Source organism: Takifugu rubripes, chromosome 22 (genome assembly GCF_901000725.2).
Source record: "Takifugu rubripes chromosome 22, fTakRub1.2, whole genome shotgun sequence".
Taxonomy (NCBI): Eukaryota; Metazoa; Chordata; class Actinopteri; order Tetraodontiformes; family Tetraodontidae; genus Takifugu; species Takifugu rubripes.
In genome coordinates, this window is record NC_042306.1 from 10036954 (window position 1) to 10060158 (window position 23205).

The 23205-nt window shown below is 41.2% G+C and overlaps 1 protein-coding gene and 1 long non-coding RNA gene across 3 annotated transcripts in view; one reads left to right on the plus strand and one right to left on the minus strand.

Annotated features, from left to right (window-relative positions):
• The window catches only part of LOC101065561 (NLR family CARD domain-containing protein 3-like), a 40065-nt gene that overhangs the window by 13817 nt on the left and 3043 nt on the right, over positions 1-23205 (plus strand). The window contains exons 2-5 of one of the 2 annotated variants that reach the window (XM_029830569.1): positions 17036-17152; positions 17607-17740; positions 17838-19662; positions 21988-22161. In XM_029830569.1, the coding sequence (XP_029686429.1) occupies positions 17037-17152; positions 17607-17740; positions 17838-19662; positions 21988-22161 (2249 nt within the window). In that variant the 5' untranslated portion in view covers position 17036. Of the gene's footprint in view, positions 1-587; positions 789-4143; positions 4261-17035; positions 17153-17606; positions 17741-17837; positions 19779-21987; positions 22162-23205 lie in introns of those variants that run through there. The other variant, XM_029830568.1, reaches the window with a different exon arrangement.
• LOC115247861 (uncharacterized) lies at positions 1659-3166 on the minus strand. Its single transcript, XR_003886920.1, has 3 exons — positions 3108-3166; positions 1962-2322; positions 1659-1852 (listed from the first exon to the last, which is right to left on the minus strand). It is a non-coding gene; the product is annotated as an uncharacterized lncRNA (long non-coding RNA).

Sequence of the window (23205 nt, forward strand, 5' to 3'; positions counted from 1 at the left end):
GCGCCCTCTCCCGGCAAGTATAAGTACAACGCTTTAAAATTACCTTTTACTGCAAAATGAAATAAAATAAATATTTGTAGAGTGTCAATTTTGTACTTACATGTACTTACATTTTTCAACGCGTAATTAACTTTTGAAGTGTTTGAATGACAACTGATTTTTTTTCTTTTTTCTGCGTGCTTTTGCTGTTGTTGGGCTGTAAATTTCCCCGTGTGGGACAAATAAAGGATCTGAATCAGAATCTGAATTCCTGTACATTTACTGTTTTAATCCTTTACACTCTAGGATTTTAATGTTTTTAGCATCTATTTACCACTTACACCTTCAAACATTTATAAATGTGTTTTACTGCTCCTTTGTCTTTAAATTGACCTATAATATTTATGAGTTGTGTATAGTTTTATTTTTGTTGCACAATTCCAAGTTTAGTTTATTTAAATTAATTTATTGCTGTTTGCTGGTTGTCCCGAGGAACACAACTGTTTGAACCTTGAAATCACCCACGATGTTTTTGAACTGAAAAAAATGCACATAACTGCTGATGAAGTAACGTCCGGCTGTAAAAGTGAAAGTAAAAATGTTCAAGAAAACAATCCGCAGGACGCGAGCAGACTGAAACAAGGTGATTGGAGAGAAACATTTTAGATGTGGGGAAAACTGTTTTAAAAAAGTTGAGATACAGAGAAAGTTGTGGATTATTGAGGATTAAACTTCCAGCTGTGCAAATCCGACCAGTCAATGGAAACGCCTGTAAACATCAGCGATGAAGCTGGACCCTTAAACACAAAGTAAGAAAACTGAGTGTGATATTGTGTTTATTATTCAAATCATTCTCTCTTGCTCCTGGTTACGCGCACGCAGCGACCGGCGGAAAAGGTTTGGGATGCTCTTTTCTCACGATTTGTTTTACGTTGTGTGGAAAATGTTTTTAAAGAAATGCTCATCCAAAACGGAACCAAACGGCAGGCAGGCAGGAAGGAAGGAAGGCAGGCAGGCGCGTTTCTCTTACATTTCTTTTTCTTCAATAATTCTGAGAGTCTTCGTGGGATAATAAATGTAAGAATATGTAAATATACAGTGTAGATGTGCGTGACCAATAAAGAGTCTCGGTGTGGAACGATGGTACTTTATTATAGCTCCAACTTGAGGCACCCTCAACATACGTTCTGCGGGCTAACGTAAAACTCCCGGCATCCTGTGTGGTCGACACGTGATACGCGACTGCTGTAACCGTGGCAAACGCCATACGGTCTACATACAGGAAGAGCTTTAGTCCCTTTTGCTACGTAGCTATTACCTGCCTCTAATTTTTTTTTTTTTTTTAAACAGTTCTTATTTACTCAAAACTCAACTGGGATCAGCCGACCACAATTTGTGTTTATCTGCTGCCAATATTTTTTTTTAACTAGCTGAACACAGACGGTAAACCTGAACAATGTCTGATCAGTGTTGCTCCCCTAAAGGGGTGCATAGTTTCACCACTTATATTCATTGTGTACGAAAATATGTGTCAGACCAATTATGAAAATGGAACAATAAAATATGCAGATGATTCTGTCACTGCGAGTCTGCTTCAGGGCCACGAAAGAAGCCATGGCCTAAAAGGTGTCCTGGGGACAATTATTGATTAGGAACGCAACTGAAGGAAAACTGGGAAGTTGTGAGATGATCCAATTTTATTGTGCCGTTACTGAATGTATTTTATAATTGACTCCAGTCATGAAGTTGCCCAGTAAGCTGATCCATGAGTCCCAGCTGACTCTGTCAGCACTGTGTACCAGACACCTACAGCAGAGAGCCATGACCATTTTAAATGGCATTGCAAGTTCTCACCAAAAACACCTGTTATTTCCTGAAAAACAAAACAAGAAAATCCCATTGTCTTTCAAAACATTTTGTGCCATTTCAGTCACTAACACAAGCATCAATACAGATTTAGTTCTTATTTCCTAATGACTTACTCCTGTACGCTGACTTCTCATTGGAGATCACAACTGTATCATTCACAATCTTGATGATGGCATTATTAAGGTAGGTGAAGAGGACAAACAGGATTGGGCTCAGTGCACATCCTTGGGACACACTGGGGTGATGGTGGAGGTTGGCAATTCATCAACATGCCAGACTGGGAGTGATGGTCAGGAGGTCCAATGTCCAGTTGCAGACAGTAGAGGTCAGGCTGAGGTTGTAAAGTTTGGAGATCAAGTTGGTGAGGAGGACCATGTTCAAGCCTGAGCAGAAGTCCAGAAGAGCAGCCTGACATAGATGTTGGGTTTCTCCAGGGCAGAGTGCAGGGCAATGCTGAAAGCTTCCACTATTGACCTGTTGGCTCAATAAAGGGCTGGTGCTGGTTCAGACAAGACAAGTGAATCTGGACAAAAAGGGATTTGTTTCTAAAAGTGCAAATTGTGAGATGAAATGTCTGAAAAAAGTAATGATAGGAACTGTCATTTCTATGTTACACTACATAATATGCATATTACAATTGTCAAGTTATTTTTGGGGTGAAGGTTTCCTTTTCTCTCAGGTTTATTTGCCCTTATTTTCCAACTTGAAAGGAATTGCAAGATTGAAGGTTGACTAGGATTTCACTCAGAGGCAACAGTCTGGGTTTCTGTTTTCTTTTTTTCCTTCATTATAATTTTTCCATCAGGGTGACTTTAGTTTACAGACAGACAGCCCAAGATCACAACAGGTAGCCCAGTGGCCACTAGGTGAAAAACCTTGAAATAGAAAAGAGAAATATAAACATATGAAATTGTTTGACAAGAAATGAACATGTTTAAGAATTCACAGACATATTACACATAAAACCCAATAGTCATAAATATAAATGTGCAAACTCACAATAATGTAACCAAGGAAGTAGGCTACAGCATAATTTCATTAAGACAACCAGGGTTAATTGTGTTTTAGTTGCTACAAACTACAACAATATACCTGTTTGGGCCTGCGCCTCTCACTGAACACCAACATCCTAATTGTAAACAGTGCTGTTTGTGAAAGTGAACATTCTATCTCAACAATCAGCAGTCACAATACAGTATTGGGTCTTTCTTCCAACACACTGAAATTTAAGGCTTAAAACAAATTAAAAGGGTGCTTACCAGCTGTCCCTCCAGATCTTGCGAGCAAACACCTCGAGAATTGTCTCATTGCTTTTCTAGCTTGGGAATGAGGACAATTGAAAACACCTTGCAGGTGTGGAAGGCACGCCTCTGCGTGGTGACGTCACAAACCTTTCCCTATTCTACTTGCAATTACACGTACCCACCACCAGGAACCAATAAAGTGCCAAGCAATTAACAAGGGTATGGCTTTACAACAATACTTTTGTTGGTGAAGCAAGAATTGACAGAGGCCCGATTTGTTAAAAGCCTTGAAACAGTCTACATAAAGCTGTCAACATTTTCATGTTGTTTGAGGGATACACTCTTATCTCATGAAAACAAACTTTTCCATTGTTAAGGTCATAGTTGTTGGTGATTTAATAACAATAGTGAAATCTACATGCCAAATAGCTGTAAAATAATTTCTACAAAAAGTCCTTTAATGTAAATATCTGAAATGGATGTGATAAAAAACCCATTGCAGCACAGCAGACACACAGGCACTACAGTAATGCACTGTAATACTGTAATGTCTACAGTAGACACGGGGAAATGCAAAGCAAATGCCCAGCAGGTGAAACTCCGCACAGCAAACACAGTGAAACCACTGTGGCAAAACAAAAAGAGTCTCTTTTTAACAAGGAGGTTGGATCAAAGAAATTCACACGGCTTGCATGAACGAGTCTTGCTATGATAAGATATGGAGAACAATGTGGGAGTGAGTGTGTGGATGGCAGGAGTCTTTATAATGAGCCAGTCTGACTGAAAGGAAGTAAGTTTAGTTTTCTAGATGAGATGGGTGTGGCTGGCAGAGGCCTTCAAGTTCAAATGGGAGTACTGCAGGAGTTGAGCATAATGAAAGAACTGTGAAAATATCAAGCTTCACAGACATTTTTGCCACTGTCAAAGATGTGTTTTAGTGCCCAGACTTTGAGTTGGAGAGTTTGTGAGGATTTTTGTACATCAGAAATCTCGTGATTTTAATTAATTCAAATCAAATAATTACTGAATTACTTGCAATCTGTTTCAACAGAATGGAGGAGGAGGACAGAGCAGAGTCTGCAGTGTCCAGCTGTGTGTCTATGAAGAGTAACAGGTCCAAACATAAACCTCCAAACCTCAGAGATGAAGATGAACCTCCAAACCCAAAGTCAGAAATCTGAGAGTGATGTTGTGTTTGTATATGACAACTGTTAGTTACATGAACATCAGCTGGTTGTGAGTTTACATCTGCAGACGTTTTCTTCAACAGTTAAACGACACGAGTTATTTTAAGTTTATGTCCACATGTCTTTCACATCTGGATTCTATGAGTTAGTGTTTTTACAGATGTTGCTTAGCACCAACCCTGTGATCTGCGTTCTCATTCATGGAGTTTCGTACTGATAAAATTATAATGAATGCACAGTTATATAGTTATCTTTTTAATATTTTCATCATAATGATGATTGTTAAAATTTTAAAAGAAAACAAGGATTGTATTCTTTTAGATGAAGATGAAAACATGAATTTAGACAGAACAGTTAAAATAATATTGAAGTGTTGATTTATTTTTTCATGGAGTAATAAAGAAATGTTCTGACAGTGACAGCAAGGAGTCCAGCTTCTTATCCTGGGACCAGTCTACTCCACCAGGTGAGTCCTCTTGTGCAGAATCTGAAAACAGATCCACAACCAGATCTGGACTGAAGACAAAAGCTCAAATGAAGACTGGACAAAGTAAAGTTGTTCACTGTAAAAATAACGTGATGTCATGAATTGTTAGTGATGTTGATGACTATAAATGAGGAAAATCTATTTCTTTCTCTGATTTTAGTAAATGAGCTGCAAGAGGTTTTAGAAGGACATAAGATCAGTCTGAAGAGAAGAAGTGAACATGTGACTGAAGGAACTAATGAAGCAGGAAGTGGAACCCTGCTGAGCAAGATCTACACTGAGCTCTACATCACTGAGGGACAAAGTGAGGAGGTGAATACACAACATGAAGTGAGACAGCTTGAGATAATCTCCAAGAAGAATGTCCAGGACACTCCAATCAGGTGCCACCAAATCTTCAACATCTTATGTGAGCAACAGAAACACATCAGAGTGGTTCTGACAAACGGTGTCGCTGGCGTTGGAAAAACCTTCTCAGTGCAAAAGTTCACTCTGGACTGGGCAGAAGGTTTGGAGAACCAAGACATCAGCCTGCTGGTTCTGCTCTCATTCAGGGAGCTGAACTTGATCAAAGATGAGCAGCACAGTCTTCTCTCACTGCTTCATGTTTTCCATCCAACATTACAGAAGATCAGAGCAGAGGATCTGGCTGCCTGTAAACTTCTGCTCATCTTTGATGGCCTGGATGAAAGCAGACTTTCTCTGGATTTCAACAAAGAACAGGTCATCTCTGATGTCACACAGGTGTCATCAGCCAGCGTGCTCCTGGTCAACCTCATCCAGGGGAACCTGCTTCCCTCAGCTCTCATCTGGATAACCTCCCGTCCTGCAGCAGCCAATCAGATTCCTCCATCGTGCGTTGACAGGATAACAGAAGTACGAGGCTTCACTGACACCCAGAAGGAGGAGTACTTCAGGAGGAGGTTCAGAGATGAAGATCTGTCCAAGAGAATCATCTCACATATCAAGGACTCCAGGAGCCTCCACATCATGTGTCTGATCCCAGTGTTCTGCTGGATCACTGCTACAGTTCTGGAGCACATGTTGACCACAGAGCAGAGAGGAGAGCTGCCCAAAACCCTGACTGACCTGTACTCACACTTCCTGCTGGTTCAGACCAAGAGGAAGAAGCAGAAGTATGGAGGACACAAAGGACCAGAGGAACTCATTGAGTCTGACAAAGAAGTCCTTCTGAAGTTGGGGCGGCTGGCGTTTGAACATCTGGAGGATGGAAACATCCTGTTCTACCAAAATGACCTGGAGCAGTGCGGTCTGGACGTCTCAGAGGTGTCGGTGTACTCAGGAGTTTGTACAGAGATCGTCAGAAGAGAGACTGTGATCTTCCAGAAATCAGTCTACTGCTTTGTTCATCTGAGCATTCAGGAGTTTCTGGCTGCAGTCTACATGTTCCACTGTTACACCAGCAAGAACACAGCAGTTATTCATTCTTTCCTCAAGTACTCTGAAACAAATCTACTATTGTGGTTGTTAAGATTTTTTAAATTATATGATCCAATCATTCCTGTAGACGACTTTCTGAGCAGAGTCATGATGAAATCTCTTGAAAGCCCAAATGGCCACCTGGACCTGTTTGTTCGCTTCCTTCATGGTCTCTCTCTGGAGTCCAATCAGAGAATCTTGGGAGGACTGTTGAATCAGACAGACAACAATCCAGAAACCATCCAGAAGGTCATCAACAACCTAAAGGAGATGAGCAGTGAGCAAATCTCTCCAGACAGAAGCATCAACATCTTCCACTGTCTGATGGAGATGAAGGATCATTCAGTACATCAGGAGATCCAAGAGTTCCTCAAGTCAGAGAGGAACTCAGAGCAGGAACTGTCAGAGATCCAGTGTTCTGCTCTGGCCTACCTGCTGCAGATGTCAGAGGAGGTTCTGGATGAGCTGAACCTGCAGGACTACAACACATCAGAGGAGGGACGACGTAGACTGATTCCAGCTGTGAGGAACTGCAGGAAAGCTGAGTAAGTCCAGATGTGATGAGAAATCATGATTATATCTTTGATCTGCTTGAAATGAATAATTGTGGAAACATTGTGGAGCATTAAAGTTAAATATCACACAAGTGTTTTAAATGAACTCCTTAAGTAGTTAAAAACTGCAATACATCGCCGAAAGAAAAGCATCTATTTTGTTTGAGAGGTTAAAATAGAAATCCATCAGAAAACACAGACAGGGACAATTTTGACTCTACAGCACAGAAGTTATGATTAGAGATGAGATCTCTTGTGTGTCCCTTTACCTTAAAGTTTAAAATGTACAAAATCATTATTTTTTTGGTCGACAGACTCGTTTTCAGCAGATTGTCACAAACTCACTATGAAGTTGTGGCCTCATGTTAACACGTTTCATCTCTTCTTTATTTAGATTGAGCATCTGCAGTTTATCAGGGATCAGCTGTGGTTCTCTGGCCTCAGCTCTGAAGTCCAACCCCTCCCATCTGAGAGAACTGGACCTGAGCTACAACCAGCTGCAGGATTCAGGAGTGAAGCTGCTCTGTTCTGGACTGGAGAGTCCAAACTGTAAACTGGAGACTCTCAGGTCAGTTGATGGCTTGGTCCAGTCTTTCTTTCACTCATTTAAAACTAAAACAGTTTCCACTGTTATGTTTGAGCACAGAGAGAATGAGGTCTTTTTTTGCATTTCCAAAACTGTTCACCATTCTAGGTGTTTCATGTATATTTATATGTAACTCCAAAGAAAACACTGAACAAATCTTTCCTTAATCATTTTATTTAGATTGTGGGGCTGCAGTTTATCAGAGATCAGCTTTGATTCTCTGGCCTCAGCTCTGAAGTCCAACCCCTCCCATCTGAGAGAACTGAACCTGAGCTACAACCACCTGCAGGATTCAGGAGTGAAGCTGCTCTGTTCTGGACTGGAGAGTCCAAACTGTAAACTGGAGACTCTCAGGTCAATTTTCATTGTTTCAATGTTTCCATCTCACATATATAATCAGTTAATTTCATGTCCCTTTAAAGAAAATCTTATACACAGAGTTGTTTCTTTCATTTATTAAATGAACAATTCAGGAGTATTTCACATATGTTTATACACAGTATTAACTGCAAAGAAAATACATAATAAATCTGATCATTAATGTATTTATTTTATTTAGATTGCGAGACTGCAGTTTATCAGAGATCAGCTGTGGTTCTCTGGGCTCAGCTCTGAAGTCCAACCTCTCCCATCTGAGACTACTTAACCTGAGTGAGAACAAGCTGCAGGATTCAGGAGTGAAGCTGCTCTGTTCTGGACTGGAGAGTCCAAACTGTAAACTGGAGACTCTCAGGTCAGTTCATGGCTTGGTCCAGTCTTTCTTTCACTCATTTGAAACTAAAACAGTTTCCACTGTTATGTTTGAGCACAGAGAGAATGAGGTCTTTTTTGGCATTTCCAAAACTGTTCACCATTCTAGGTGTTTCATGCATATTTATATGTAACTCCAAAGAAAACACTGAACAAATCTTTCCTTAATCATTTTATTTAGATTGTGTAGCTGCAGTTTATCAGAGATCAGCTGTGATTCTCTGGCCTCAGCTCTGAAGTCCAACCCCTCCCATCTGAGACTACTGGACCTGAGTGAGAACCAGCTCCAGGATTCAGGAGTGAAGCTTCTGTCTGATCTTGTGAAAAGTCCAAACTATAAACTGGAGACTCTGATGCTACCAGGTGTTTAGACTCAGTCCAGACTTGTTCGGTGTAAATACAATATCACACAACAGTTTATCTACAAAACATATATTTGTTACCTGAATTTTGAGCCCTCTACATCATCAATATAATTATTTTTTTCTTGAAAAAACTGATATATGCAATTCATTGATTGAAGGAGCCAGTCAGTCATTCACCAAAGAGCCATCCAGAGCCTGTTCTTTAATACAGTGGCAGTTTTTGATATGAGCGCTGTGGGCAAGTGCTCAATGTGCAATATGTGTAGGGGCGCATCACACATGAGAGGAAACAATATCTAATACTTTTCTTCACGTGCCGCTAAGCACAAGGCTAAAATATTTTTTTTTAATTGTGATCATTGCCACTCACATCAAGTTATGGGAGCTCTTTATTCTGTTGGGAGGATCTCTGGCAGTAGGCCACTTGTGCCAAGAATGTCACAAAATTGTATAATTGTATTTCAATAAAGGTTTGTTATAAAGGGGAAAGCTTGTACACCTAAATCTCCATTATCTCATGTTTTGTTCTTTGCCATAGATTGTTGTTGATTGTTATTAAATATTTACAGCAACTCTTTATGAACCACATTAAAAACAAGATTGACATCAGTGTGGATCCAGACCAGTATGGCTGCTGGAACAAGTGCTCTCTGTCTGACATGGTTTCATCTGTCACCCACGCAACTCTCACCCTCCTGGAGAGCAGGGATTCTTCTGTCAGGATGCTCTCCCTGAAATCCAGTGCTGTCTAAACATGCTGCTTTTAAATGCTTATCTATTGTCCTGAAGTAGTTTCTGAACTCTCAGTGACCGTATGTAGTCTTCCATTGTTTCCATCGACAGTCATTGCTGAAGGGTCCAACAGCAGAACATTTCATTTTGAATATTTCACACTGTGCACACAAGTTGCTGAGTGTGATATAAGAGAACTTTGAACCTTGAACTCTGCCAGTGTGCTTTTATTGTGGAAGATATGTCACACAAACTTCTGAGCAACTGGTGTAAAAGTGAAAGCAGTTCAAAAGCAATGTATTTAATTCAAACTTAAAAGAAACATTCAATTCAGTTCATCTTGATTTATAGAACATCAGTTCCAATCAAAATTGTCTAAACTTCTACAAGCAACAGTGGCCATATAAACAGCAAACTTTAACAGGAAGAAACTTTGAGCCTTGACGATCGGAGATTAACAGGATCAGTGCAAAATAAGGATTTCAGAATGAGCAAGTTCTCTCTGTTGTAAATATCAAAACTTTAAAACTTCAGAGTTATGACATTTGTTTTACAGTTCAGTTTAGAGTTGCTGACTTTGTAAGGGTTGACCTTCCTGTTGTCCTCAAGTCAAATCTAACATGTTTCAGAGATATTCATATCATAAATAAATAAATATGGATTATTTCAGTTATAATTCATTTCAACAGAATGGAGGAGGACAGAGCAGAGTCTCCAGTGTCCAGCCGTGTGTCTATGAAGAGTAACAGGTCCAAACATGAACCTCCAGACCTCAGAGATGAAGATGAACCTCCAAACCCAGTCAGAAATCTGAGAGTGATGTTGTGTTTATATGACAACTGTTAGTTACATGAACATCAGCTGGTTGTGAGTTTACATCTGCAGATGTTTTGTTCAACAGTTCAACAGTTTTGTTCACCAAAGTTAATGTCCATAGAGGTCACATCATTTTATATCTTTCACATCTGGATTCTGTGAGTTAGTGTTTTTCTAGATGTTGCTCAGCACCAACCCTGTGATCTGTGTGTTCTCATTCATCTCACCCAGCATTCAGGATGGTGAGAGACAGAAGATCCATTACAAAGACAAAGGTTGTGCTTTTAGTAAGTGCAAGCTCTTCTTTCATGGATGTGTGCAGTGGTTGTTGAACCAGTCCATCGGGCAGCAGTGGCTTATTGATTCAAGTCTCCAACACAAGTGAGCTGGTGAGGTGCCAGTTCACCTCCTGGGCACTGCCAAGGTGCCCCCTCCCCAATGCTGCTACTCAGGTTGCCCCCTGCTACTTGCATGTGTTTAATGTAAATCCTGTGGAAACACTAGTGTGTGTCACGTGGCAAATAAATGCTTTCTTCTTCAATACCCAACAGACAAAAGTAGTCAATCCTGAGCAACTAATCTTAGAGTCACTCCAGCAAAACATTAAATGATGATCCCTTCCAAAATCCTAACATTCTTAACCAGGACACAGACAGCACCAAACAGGTCCAGCTCTCACTTAATGGTGTCAAAAAAAACTTTCCAGACAGCAGTGTGCATCCGATGATTTGTTCTGTTGTCTTCTCAAAAGAACATCAGAAAGCTCAAAATCCCACTGAATCTGTGCAGCAAAGACAAATAAATCAGTCATCTGGCATCTGTCATCTGACAAGCTATTCAAAGGATGGAAAAAAGATGATGTTGTCATTAGACAGCTACCTGGCCCTCCAAGGTGAGTTTGAAATCTGACTGCTTAAAGAAACAGCCCCATTGTTCATATAGTTTCAGTTACATTGGCCAGCACTGCTGATTCTGAAGCCTTAAGAAGATTAGATTGACGTGCAAACACACAGAGGCTGAAAACTGAGTAAATCTGATTAAATGTGCACGGCGCCCTCTCCTGGCAACTATGAGTACAGCGCTTTAAAATTACCTTTTTCCGCAAAATGAAATAAAATAAATATTTATAGTGTCATTTTTTATAAACATGTACTTACTTCTTTTAACGCGTAATGAACTTTTGAAGTGTTTAAATGACAACTGATTTTTTTTCTTTTTTCTGCGTGCTTTTGCTGTTGCGCTGTAAATTTCCCCGTGTGGGGCAAATAAAGGATCTGAATCAGAATTCCTGTACATTTACTGTTTTAATCCTTTACACGCTAGGATTTTAATGTTTTTAGCATCTATTTACCACTTACACCTTCAAACATTTATAAATGTTTTACTACTCCTTTGTCTTTAAATTGACCTATAATATTTATAAGTTATGTATAGTTTTATTTTTGTTGCACAATTCCAAGTTTAGTTTATTTAAATTAATTTATTGCTGTTTGCTGGTTGTCCCGAGGAACACAACTGTTTGAACCTTGAAATAACCCACGATGTTTTTAAACTGGAAAAAAATTCACATAACTGCTGATAAAGGGAGGTCCGGCTGTAAAAGTGAAAGTGAAAATGTTGATTTGGCAGGACGCGAGTAGACTGAAACAGGGTGAACCAGTCCGACATGTCCATGGAAACGCAACGATGAAGCTGGACCTTTAAACCCAAAGTAAGAAAACTGAGTGTGATATTGTGTTTATTATTCAAATCATTCTCTCTTGCTCCTGGTTATGCGCACGCAGCGACCGGCGGAAAAGGTTTGGAATGCTCTTTTCTCACGATTTGTTTTACGTTGTGTGGGAAATGTTTTTAAAGGAATGCTCATCCAAAATGGAACCTCAATGCTCATCCAAAATGGAACCAAAAGACAGACAGACAGACAGGCAGGCAGGAAGGAAGGCAGTCGCGTTCCTCTTACATTTCTTTTTCTTCTTCAATAATTCTGAGAGTCTTCGTGAGATAATAATTGTAAGAATATGTAAATATACAGGAAGAGCTTTTGTCCCTTTTTGAGCTATTACCTGCCTCTAAATCTTTTTAACAGTTGTTTTTATTCACTCAAAACTCAACTCCACTGGGATCAGCCGACCACAATTTGTGTTTATCTGCTGCCAACATATCAAATTGTCTTAAAGAGGGAGAATGTAGGGACAAAAGGAGGTTAAAGACTGGATTGAGGAATCTGTTTCATGCCAACAGGAGTGTTATGAGTGCATGGACTGGGGCAGGTTCAAAGAATCTTGTGATGATGATCTGGATGAGCTGACATTTGTTCATATTTTGCAGAGACATGATGATCCCTTTTAAACATGTCAGAATCTACTCCGAACAATAAACCATGGGTGAATAAGTCGGTAAGGGCCTGTACACAGAGGAAAAGGTGTGCTTTTAAACTGGGAATACCCCCAGACTTTCATGTGGCCCCCAATGAGTTGAAAATTTAAATTAGAAAAACAAAACAGAAATATAAGTCAAAAGTTAAAGAAAACTTTAAGAAAGTTAAAGAACCTTGGTTCAGCTTGGTCCTGTGTGAAAACCAGAGAAGGAGTTCAGAACCAACAAATAGCCACTATATTTCCTTTTGAAGTTTTTAGGTCTGACACCGAGTTGGCCAATGCTTCTAACTGGAACTCCATCCCATATTAAAAGATGTTGGATTGCAGTACCTCTCGTGTGTCACTGCAATCCGCGTGTTCTTTAAATGAAGACTTCAAGTAAACAAATGCCAATTTCAAAATGTATTTAGCAAATAGAATCAATTCAAGATACCCTACAATAACAGAGTCCATTGTCAGGGCATGAAGTCTGTCCCTTCATTCCACTGTGAGCACATATGTTGCCAATTTTGCTCTTCAGTGTTTGATTCATTCATTCTACCTTTGCCTAACGCCTTCTCTACTTCTTGTAAATCTTTATTCTTAAAATGAGTTCCATTGTCAGACCTAATTCGTTTGGGGAAACCATGTGTCGGATAATCAAAAATTTAATAACACTTTTTGCATCTTCTGCTTTTACGGGAACCGCCTCTGGCCAGCCAGTGTATGCATCCACTGCCACCAAGAGGTATCGGAACCCATTGACTCTGTCTATCATGTCAGTGAAATCTATAATTTTCTTGCCCTGTCATGGGGGCAACTGGAAACTTTCCCTCATGTGGTTGAATTGTTGATTTTACCTTAAAGTGTGTGCATATTGAACATTCTCTGCATCATTCGTGGTTTCCCGCAGTGTGTCAGGCCGTGGGCCTCTTCCAGAACGGCATCTAACAGACCGGGTGGGAGAACAGGTCTTCCGTCTGGGACCCGCCAAATTCTTCAACTTTCACACCCCCCCCCTTTCCTTCCAAACTGTTTTTTCATGTGGAGACGCTTCTTCTTGATCACAACTAAGTCTTTCCCTGTCGTATCTTGGAAGCATTTCATGTTTTCTCTGCCAACAACAAATTGTAACTTGGTTTATAACCTGCCGCCTTCTTTGCTGCCTGATCTGCAGCCTCATTACCTCTTCCCTCCAGAGAGTTCTCTTTGCTGTGACCTTTGCACTTTACGACTGCGACCTCTGCTGGTTCCATGAGTGCCTGTGTCAGTTGCCTCATCTCTGCCTCATGTTTTATAGGAGAGCCTGATGCTGTATTAAAACCTGCCCGCAACCATTGACAACGTTCTAACTGGTTAGCTCCCACTACATATGCTGAATCTGTATAAATAGTGACTTTCTTTCCTTTTGATATTTCTAACGCTCTAATAACTGCCTTCAATTCTGCAAGTTGTGCTGACTCTTTACCTGTTAGGTTTCCTGTTTCCACTTCCTCAAAATCCTCTTCCGATTTTCTAACTATTGCATAGGCAGCTTTCAGCCCTTCCCGTGGGTGTCTGAAACAACAGCCATCTGTGATTAGTATTTCTTCTGGATCCTTTAACGGCTCCATCTTAAGATCTACTCTGATTTTTTCATCTTTCTTCACTTTCTCCTCACATCTATGTGGTTCACCCTCTCCCATACCATCTGCCATATTTATCCCTTCATGTGTGTATGTTATGTGTGGTGCCGTTAAAATCTTGTCCATCCTGGTCTGTCTAAGTGAGGTCATGGTGAATGCTGCTGAGCTGACCAGTGATAGCACACTATGTGTTGTAAGAACTGTCAGAGCGTAACCCATCACTAAATATGCTGTTTTTTGTAAAAGTTTTGCTACCCCTGCTACATGCCTTACACACGGTGGCTGCATGTTTTCAATGGAGTCCAGCATTATACTTGCATACATTAATACTTTCCTTTCACCCCCTTTCTTCTGAAAGAGAACACCATTTACTGTATGTTCTCCTCCAGAAGCATCCAAAAAGAAAGTATCTTTATATTCCGGAATGGCAAAACATGCAGATGTCGTGAGTGCCTGTTTAAGAGCAATGAACGCTTTCTCTCCCTCAGTTGTCCATGTTAGCCGGGCTGCCAAATCACGCATTCCCTGTTCATTCACCATTGCACGTAGGGGCGTAGTCTTTTCCGAATATGCAGGGATAAAATGTCTACTATAGCTCGTGAGACCCAGAAATGACAACATTTCCTTTACAGTCTCTCATACCACTCATTTTGTTCAGCAAAGTCGACCTGCGCAGCCACACCTTCAGGCCCAACACACAAACACGGTGATGTAATCATCCAGAAACTTCCCTGTAACTTTTCTCTAAACGCATCCTGATACACCTCATTATTCTCACGGTCATAAAACAGAGTGACATGATAGGGATCAACTGGCGGGGCAAAGGGACTCAGCATCGACAGCCAGGGCCTCCAGCTCTGAAACAATGCCACAACACCAACACCAGGTGAGGTCTCAGGCTCAAGTTCTCCCCAATAAATGTCCGCCCACACCCCCTGTTCTGGAAAGGGTGTCGGACTCATCAGCATTTGTCCCTTCACATCTTGGTGTGAAATACAGCAGTTCAGTTTCATTCCATTAGGAAATTGCACCAAAAGACCTTTATCTCCACACAGAATAGCTGCTCCTGTCCTCACAAGGAGATCTCGTCCCAACAGGTTGATAGGGCAATGTGGTGAAATCAAAAAAGGGTGCAGTCTGTCCGGCAAAACGAGTCACTAATGGCACCGAAAACGGCAGTCTCTCTGGGCTCCCTGAGAACCCCACAAGCTCGACGGTGTCAGATGAGATCGGCTCCGGTGATAAATTCCATGAGATGGTGGAACACTGCCTGGTACCTCAGGGTAGTTGTGATATGGACAGTCCCTTTGCCAATGACCATACCCTTTGCAGGCATGACACTGATCTCGGCCTAAGTACCCGCCTATCAATCCGTATCCCTGCCCGCCGCGTCTCCCACGCATGCTTCCCCTTGGACTGACCCAATACGGGTTTATCGGAGCAAAATCCTGTTGCGGACCTAACTGATCTGGCTGCACCTGCCGAGGAAACTGCTGAACCATCTGTTTTTCTTCCTTTCGTTTATCATTAAGCTTTTTCTGTGCCTCATCTAACTGCATTTTTAGGAGCTGTTCCTGCGCTGTCATCACCTCCTCTTTCTTTCCCTGTTGTTTAGCTTTAAATGTGTTGATGTGGTGTGAAAGATGTCTCTCCCAGATTTCCGCTGTGCAGCCTGGAAGGTCAGGATTGCCTTCCATGGCTTCTTTCACTGACTGTGGAAGTCCTAAAATTATGGCCTGATGGAACAAAGTGGTGTGTAAATTATCTGAACCAGGATGGCACCCTGTGGCACACATCCATTCCTCTTTACACCTCGTAAGGAATCCATGTGCCGACTCACTTTCCTCCCACTTAAATCTTAAGTTCTGCATTGCTCCTGGAGATACTGGAAATATCTGTCTCATAGCTTCACCAACCCTGGTTGCACAAGGCCCAAAACGTGCAGCATTAGGTCTGTCTTTAATACCTGCTGCTACCTCGACCTTATCCAAATCCCAGAGAGACACTTGTCTCCCTAAAATTCCTCTAAAGTCTCCCATCGCCAACTGCATGCTCTGTGTTAAACTAAAAAGGCTGGACATCCACTTGCCGCCTCCCTCTGCAGGTGGAGCATCTTATCCACCAAACAATTAATGTCTGTGATGAAATAATTCTCTTCAAAGACAATCAGCATTTTAGGGTTAGGGTTGCTGGGATGCTGTTTGTGTCTTCAAAAGGACTAACAGGACTACAAGTCACGGCCTGGTCAATATCTGTGGCTCGTTACACAATTCCTACACAAAACAAATACTGAGTCAAATATTCCATCACATTTTCCCATCAGAAGACTTTAGATCTGTTGTTCTTGCCTCAGTTTTAATGAAGAACTTTACAGATGAACTTTACAGTAGTATACAGCAGACACAGGGAAATGCAAAGCAAATGCCCAGCAGGTGAAAATCCGCACAGCAAACACAGTGAAACCAGTGTGGCAAAACAAAAAGTCTCTTTTTAACAAGGAGGTTGGATCAAAGAAACTCACACTGCTGCAACAAGGCACGAAATTTCCACACAGCCACAAGAACAGGCAGACGGAGACCAGGAGGGCAAAAGAAGGACAAGTGGTTGGAGATCCAAGCAAGTTTGACAACAGGAAATCAGTGCAGGAGGTCGTGCTGAAGAGTCTTGCTATGATAAGATACGGAGAACAATGTGGGAGTGAGTGTGTGGATGGCAGGAGTCTTTAGAATGAGCCAGTCTGACTGAAAGGAAGTCAGTTTAGTTTTCTAGATGAGATGGGTGTGGCTGGCAGAGGCCTTCAAGTTTAAATGGGAGTACTGCATGAGTTCAGCATAATGAAAGAACTGTGAAAATATCAAGCTCCACAGACATTTTTGCCACTGTCAAAGATGTGTTTTAGTGCCCAGACTTTGAGTTGGAGAGTTTGTGAGGGTGGATCTTCCTGTTGTCCTTGTCTGACTCAGGGTTTCAGATTTTTGTACATCAGAAATTTCGTGATTTTAATTAATTCAAATCAATGAATGAATTGCAATCTGTTTCAACAGAATGGAGGAGGAGGACAGAGCAGAGTCTCCAGTGCCCAGCTCTGTGTCTATGAAGAGTAACAGGTCCAAACATGAACCTCCAAACCTCAGAGATGGAGATGAACCTCCAAACCCAAAGTCAGAAATCTGAGAGTGATGTTGTGTTTGTATATGACAACTGTTAGTTACATGAACATCAGCTGGTTGTGAGTTTACATCTGCAGATGTTTTGTTCAACAGTTAAATGACACGAGTTATTTTAAGTTTATGTCCACATGTCTTTCACATCTGGATTCTATGAGTTAGTGTTTTTACAGATGTTGCTTAGCACCAACCCTGTGATCTGCGTTCTCATTCATGGAGTTTCGTACTGATAAAATTATAATGAATGCACAGTTATATAGTTATCTTTTTAATATTTCATACTAATGATTATTAAAATTTTAAAAGAAAACAAGAATTGTATTCTTTTAGATGAAGATGAAAACATGAATTTAGACAGAACAGTTAAAATAATATTGAAGTGTTGATTTATTTTATTTCCAAGCAATTATCTAAAAATTCATGGAGTAATAAAGAAATGTTCTGACAGTGACAGCAAGGAGTCCAGCTTCTTATCCTGGGACCAGTCTACTCCACCAGGGGAGTCATCTTGTGCAGAATCTGAAAACAGATCCACAACCAGATCTGGACTGAAGACAAAAGCTCAGATGAAGACTGGACAAAGTAAAGTTGTTCACTGTAAAAATAACGTGATGTGATGACTTGTTAGTGATGTTGATGACTATAAATGATGAAAATCTATTTCTTTCTCTGATTTTAGTAAATGAGCTGCGAGAGGTTTTAGAAGGACATAAGATCAGTCTGAAGAGAAGAAGTGAACATGTGACTGAAGGAACTAATGAAGCAGGAAGTGGAACCCTGCTGAACAAGATCTACACTGAGCTCTACATCACTGAGGGACAAAGTGAGGAGGTGAATACACAACATGAAGTGAGACAGCTTGAGATAACCTCCAAGAAGAACATCCAGGACACTCCAATCAAGTGCCACCAAATCTTCAACATCTTATGTGAGCAACAGAAACACATCAGAGTGGTTCTGACAAACGGTGTCGCTGGCGTTGGAAAAACCTTCTCAGTGCAAAAGTTCACTCTGGACTGGGCAGAAGGTTTGGAGAACCAAGACATCAGCCTGCTGGTTCTGCTCTCATTCAGGGAGCTGAACTTGATCAAAGATGAGCAGCACAGTCTTCTCTCACTGCTTCATGTTTTCCATCCAACATTACAGAAGATCAGAGCAGAGGATCTGGCTGCCTGTAAACTTCTGCTCATCTTTGATGGCCTGGATGAAAGCAGACTTTCTCTGAATTTCAACAAAGAACAGGTCATCTCTGATGTCACACAGGTGTCATCAGCCAGCGTGCTCCTGGTCAACCTCATCCAGGGGAACCTGCTTCCCTCAGCTCTCATCTGGATAACCTCCCGTCCTGCAGCAGCAAATCAGATTCCTCCATCGTGCGTTGACAGGATAACAGAAGTACGCGGCTTCACTGACACCCAGAAGGAGGAGTACTTCAGAAGGAGGTTCAGTGATGAAGATCTGTCCAAGAGAATCATCTCACACATCAAGGACTCCAGGAGCCTCCACGTCATGTGTCTGATCCCAGTGTTCTGCTGGATCACTGCTACAATTCTGGAGCACATGTTGACCACAGAGCAGAGAGGAGAGCTGCCCAAAACCCTGACTGACCTGTACTCACACTTTCTGCTGGTTCAGACCAAGAGGAAGAAGCAGAAGTATGGAGGACACAAAGGACCAGAGGAACTGACTGAGTCTGACAAAGAAGTCCTTCTGAAGTTGGGGCGGCTGGCGTTTGAACATCTGGAGAATGGAAACATCCTGTTCTACCAAAATGACCTGGAGCAGTGCGGTCTGGACGTCTCAGAGGTGTCGGTGTACTCAGGAGTTTGTACAGAGATCTTCAGAAGAGAGACTGTGATCTTCCAGAAATCAGTTTACTGCTTTGTTCATCTGAGCATTCAGGAGTTTCTGGCTGCAGTCTACATGTTCCACTGTTACACCAGCAAGAACACAGCAGTTATTCATTCTTTCGTCAAGTACTCTGAAACAAATCTACTATTGTGGTTGTTAAGAATTTTTAAATTATATGATCCAATCCAATCTGTAGATAACTTTCTGAGAAGAGTCATGAAAAAATCACTTCAAAGCCCAAATGGCCACCTGGACCTGTTTGTTCGCTTCCTTCATGGTCTCTCTCTGGAGTCCAATCAGAGAATCTTGGGAGGACTGTTGAATCAGACAGACAACAATCCAGAAACCATCCAGAAGGTCATCAACAACCTGAAGGAGATGAGCAGTGAGCAAATCTCTCCAGACAGAAGCATCAACATCTTCCACTGTCTGATGGAGATGAAGGATCATTCAGTACATCAGGAGATCCAAGAGCTCCTCAAGTCAGAGAAGAACTCAGAGCAGGAACTGTCAGAGATCCATTGTTCAGCTCTGGCCTACCTGCTGCAGATGTCAGAGGAGGTTCTGGATGAGCTGAACCTGAAGGAGTACGACACATCAGAGGAGGGACGACGTAGACTGATTCCAGCTGTGAGGAACTGCAGGAAAGCTGAGTAAGTCCAGATGTGATGAGAAATAATGATTATATCTTTGATTCAAGATTCAAGATTTCCTTTGTTCATCCCTGTAGGGAAATTGAATTGTAGTAGCAGCCTACACATGGAGGAATATAACTGTATTTACAAAGTATAGAAATAGAATAAATAAAACACAAATAAGATTAGAACATGGATAGAATGGATAGAATAAATTATGAGCATATTTACATAAATATAGAATAATATAGCTGAATAATATAGAAATACAATTACAACATAAACATTAAACAATTATTGTGATTGAATGGTTTGGACCTGAGCTGATGCATAAGTCCATTCAAGAAAGCTCAGCTCTGACAGAGAGGGATAAATTACAGTATACAGGTTGATGGCGGGCGGCAGGAATGACTTCCTGTACCGTTCCTTAGAGCAGCGAGGCTGCAGGACTCTGTTGCTGAAGCTGTTTCTCAGTTTCTCCACTGTGTTATGGAGGGGGTGGGAGGGATTGTCCATGACTGTCTGCACTTTTAACACCATCCTGTCCCTCACCACCTCGTCCAAGTTTGCAAGATTACTGTACAGCCAACAACAGACCCTGCCTTTTTAATGAGTTTGTTGAGTCTGTTGGCATCCTTAGCTTTACTGCCTGCACCCCAGCACACTGCAGCAAAGAAGATGGTGCTAGCCATGACAGACTGATAGAACATGTGGAGCATTCTGCTGCAAACACTGAGGGACCTGAGTCTCCTGAGAAAATAGAGTCTGCTCATGGCCTTCTTGTAGACAGCATCGGTGTTTGTGGACCACTCCAATTTATTGATCCAATTATGATCTGCTTGAAATGAATAATTTTAAGATTATAAACACAAGAAGGTGGAGATTAGATATGATGTCTCTTTAGTTTAGAGGTGAAAAGATGGGGAACATACAAAATCTCAGCCTCATAATGTTAATACTATTTATAGATATATTTTCATATATAATCGACTCAGCTCCCATAATGAATAAAATCCATTTCTATTGGTCAAGAGATCCACATTGTCATAGCAACAGTGACACAGCAACATAACAATGTCTCATTGGTGAATGAGAAGCTGATTGAAATGAAAAATCATCCAACATGAATTATTCAATAAACGATGCATCTTTTAGTGTCCAAATACGGGACAATTTACTGTTACTGACAATTGTTGCTCTTTAGTAGTGTCTAGTTTCTTTTTCTTGACCACTTTATCCCTTTCGGGGTCACGGGGAGGGTGCACATACGGGTGACGGCAGGTTCCACCCCTGGATGAGTCACCAGCTCATTGCAGGGCCCTGTGTGAGCATGTGTGGGTTCAGTACTTTATTGCTCAAGATTCAGATTCAAATTCAGATTCAGATTCAGATCCTTTATTGTCCCACACGGGGAAATTTACAGTGCAACAACAGCAAGAGCACGCAGAGAAAAATAAGATAAAATCAAATAGAACAGGATTTGGAATATACAAAGAGGATGTATATTTACAATAATCCAGATAAATGGATGGATACTCGGCCTCTGTGTACCTGTACATAGTACAGAGGGTGAATACAATATACATATCAGAATATATAATATTCAGATTGTGCTAGCCGGTGTTATGTTTATTGTGCAGTCTGACAGCAGCCAGCAGGAAAGATCTGCGATACCTCTCCTTCACACAGCGAGGGTGGAGCAGCCGCTCACTGAAGGAGCTGCCCAGTGCTGTCAGGGGGTCCTGTAGGGGGTGGGATGTGTTGTTCAGCATGGATGACAGCTTAGCCATCATCCTACCGTTTCCCACCACCTCCACCGAGTCCAGGGGACATCCCAGGACAGAGCTGGCCCTCCTTACCAGTCTGTCCATCCTCTTCCTGTCCCTGTCTGTGATGCTACTGGACCAGCAGACAATCCCATAGAAGATGGCTGATCCCACCACAGAGTCATAGAAAGGGTTCCTCGCAACTGCTCTAAGGATGTTCTGTCACCTTTTTAGGAGCATCCAGTTCTTAACTCCATGTATGAAGGTGAAAGGTCATGTTGTTGACATACTGGTTGGAATTTTGTTTAAAAGCTTTCTGTACCGGTAGTTAGTTCAAGTTACTTTTTAGACCTTCTGAAAAACAGATTTGACTTGTTTCATTTAAAATATATTTATTGGTTTATATTTAAGTGTCCCAAAATGTCCATAATCATTTTCTTTATAACCACATTCAGCTGTGATTCTCTGACCTCAGGAGGATTTCACACACATTTATATGTAACTTTATATGTAACTTTAAAGCAAACACTGAAGTCATCTGAATAATCTCAACATGTTTCCTCTATTCTTTATTTAGATTTTGCAACTGCAATTTATCAGAGATCAGCTGTGGTTCTGTGGCCTCAGCTCTGAAGTCCAACCCCTCCCATCTGAGAGAACTGGACCTAAGCTACAACCAGCTGCAGGATTCAGGAGTGAAGCTGCTCTGTTCTGGACTGGAGAGTCCAAACTGTAAACTGAAGACTCTCAGGTCAGTTCACGTACTTGTAGAGTTTGATTTTGATTTATATGAAATTAAAACAGTCTTCATTGTGTTCACCTGAGTAAAGATAGTCCGATCAGTCTTTTTTTTTTTTAGAAATTGTTGCCTATTTTACATTTACTTATCATTTATTAAAGTAACAGTTGTGTTATGATTTGTTCCGAAAATGTAAGGCGGGACTGAGAATGCAGACAGGTGAGGCAGCTTGTGGTGAAAATGTGTTCATTTATAACATTTATACACATGAAGGAAGGTGTACGCTGCTTGTCCGTGCAATGGTGAATTGTGCACAAAGCAGAATAAAGGTGGTGCTGGAAGGCCCCTGGAACACTAGTTACCACTGGCCAGGTCAAAACAATCTACAAGTGCTGGTGTTGGCTGCTGAAAATGCCTTCAAAGCAGGCTGATTAGCTGCAGATATATAAGCAGCCAGCACGGTCCAGAAAAATGGATCAACATCTACGACGAGTGGAAACAGTACAACATAAACCCAAACACAGAGGATAACCAGGACCATGACATTTATATGTGACATTAAAGCAAACACTGGATACATCTGATTAATATGAACATGTTTCATCTCTTCTTTATTTAGATTGAACAACTGCAGTTTATCAGAGATCAGCTGTGGTTCTCTGGCCTCAGCTCTGAAGTCCAACCCCTCCCATCTGACAGAACTGGACCTGAGCGACAACCAGCTGCAGGATTCAGGAGTGAAGCTGCTCTGTTCTGGACTGGAGAGTCCAAACTGCAAACTGAAGACGCTCATGTCAGTTCATGTATTTGTGCAGTCACTCTTTTGCTAATTTAAAACAGGTTTCATTGTGTTTGTCAGCGTCAAGATGGAATCAGGTAATTTACGGTATTCGACATTTTAAAGAAATTGTTTGTTTTTGCTTTTGAAACATTTCTTTAACAGCTAATGAGGATTTCAAACACATTTCTATTTAACTTTAAAGCAAACACTGAACACATTTTGATTAATATGAACATTTTTCCTTTCTTCTTTATTTAGATTGTGTGACTGCAGTT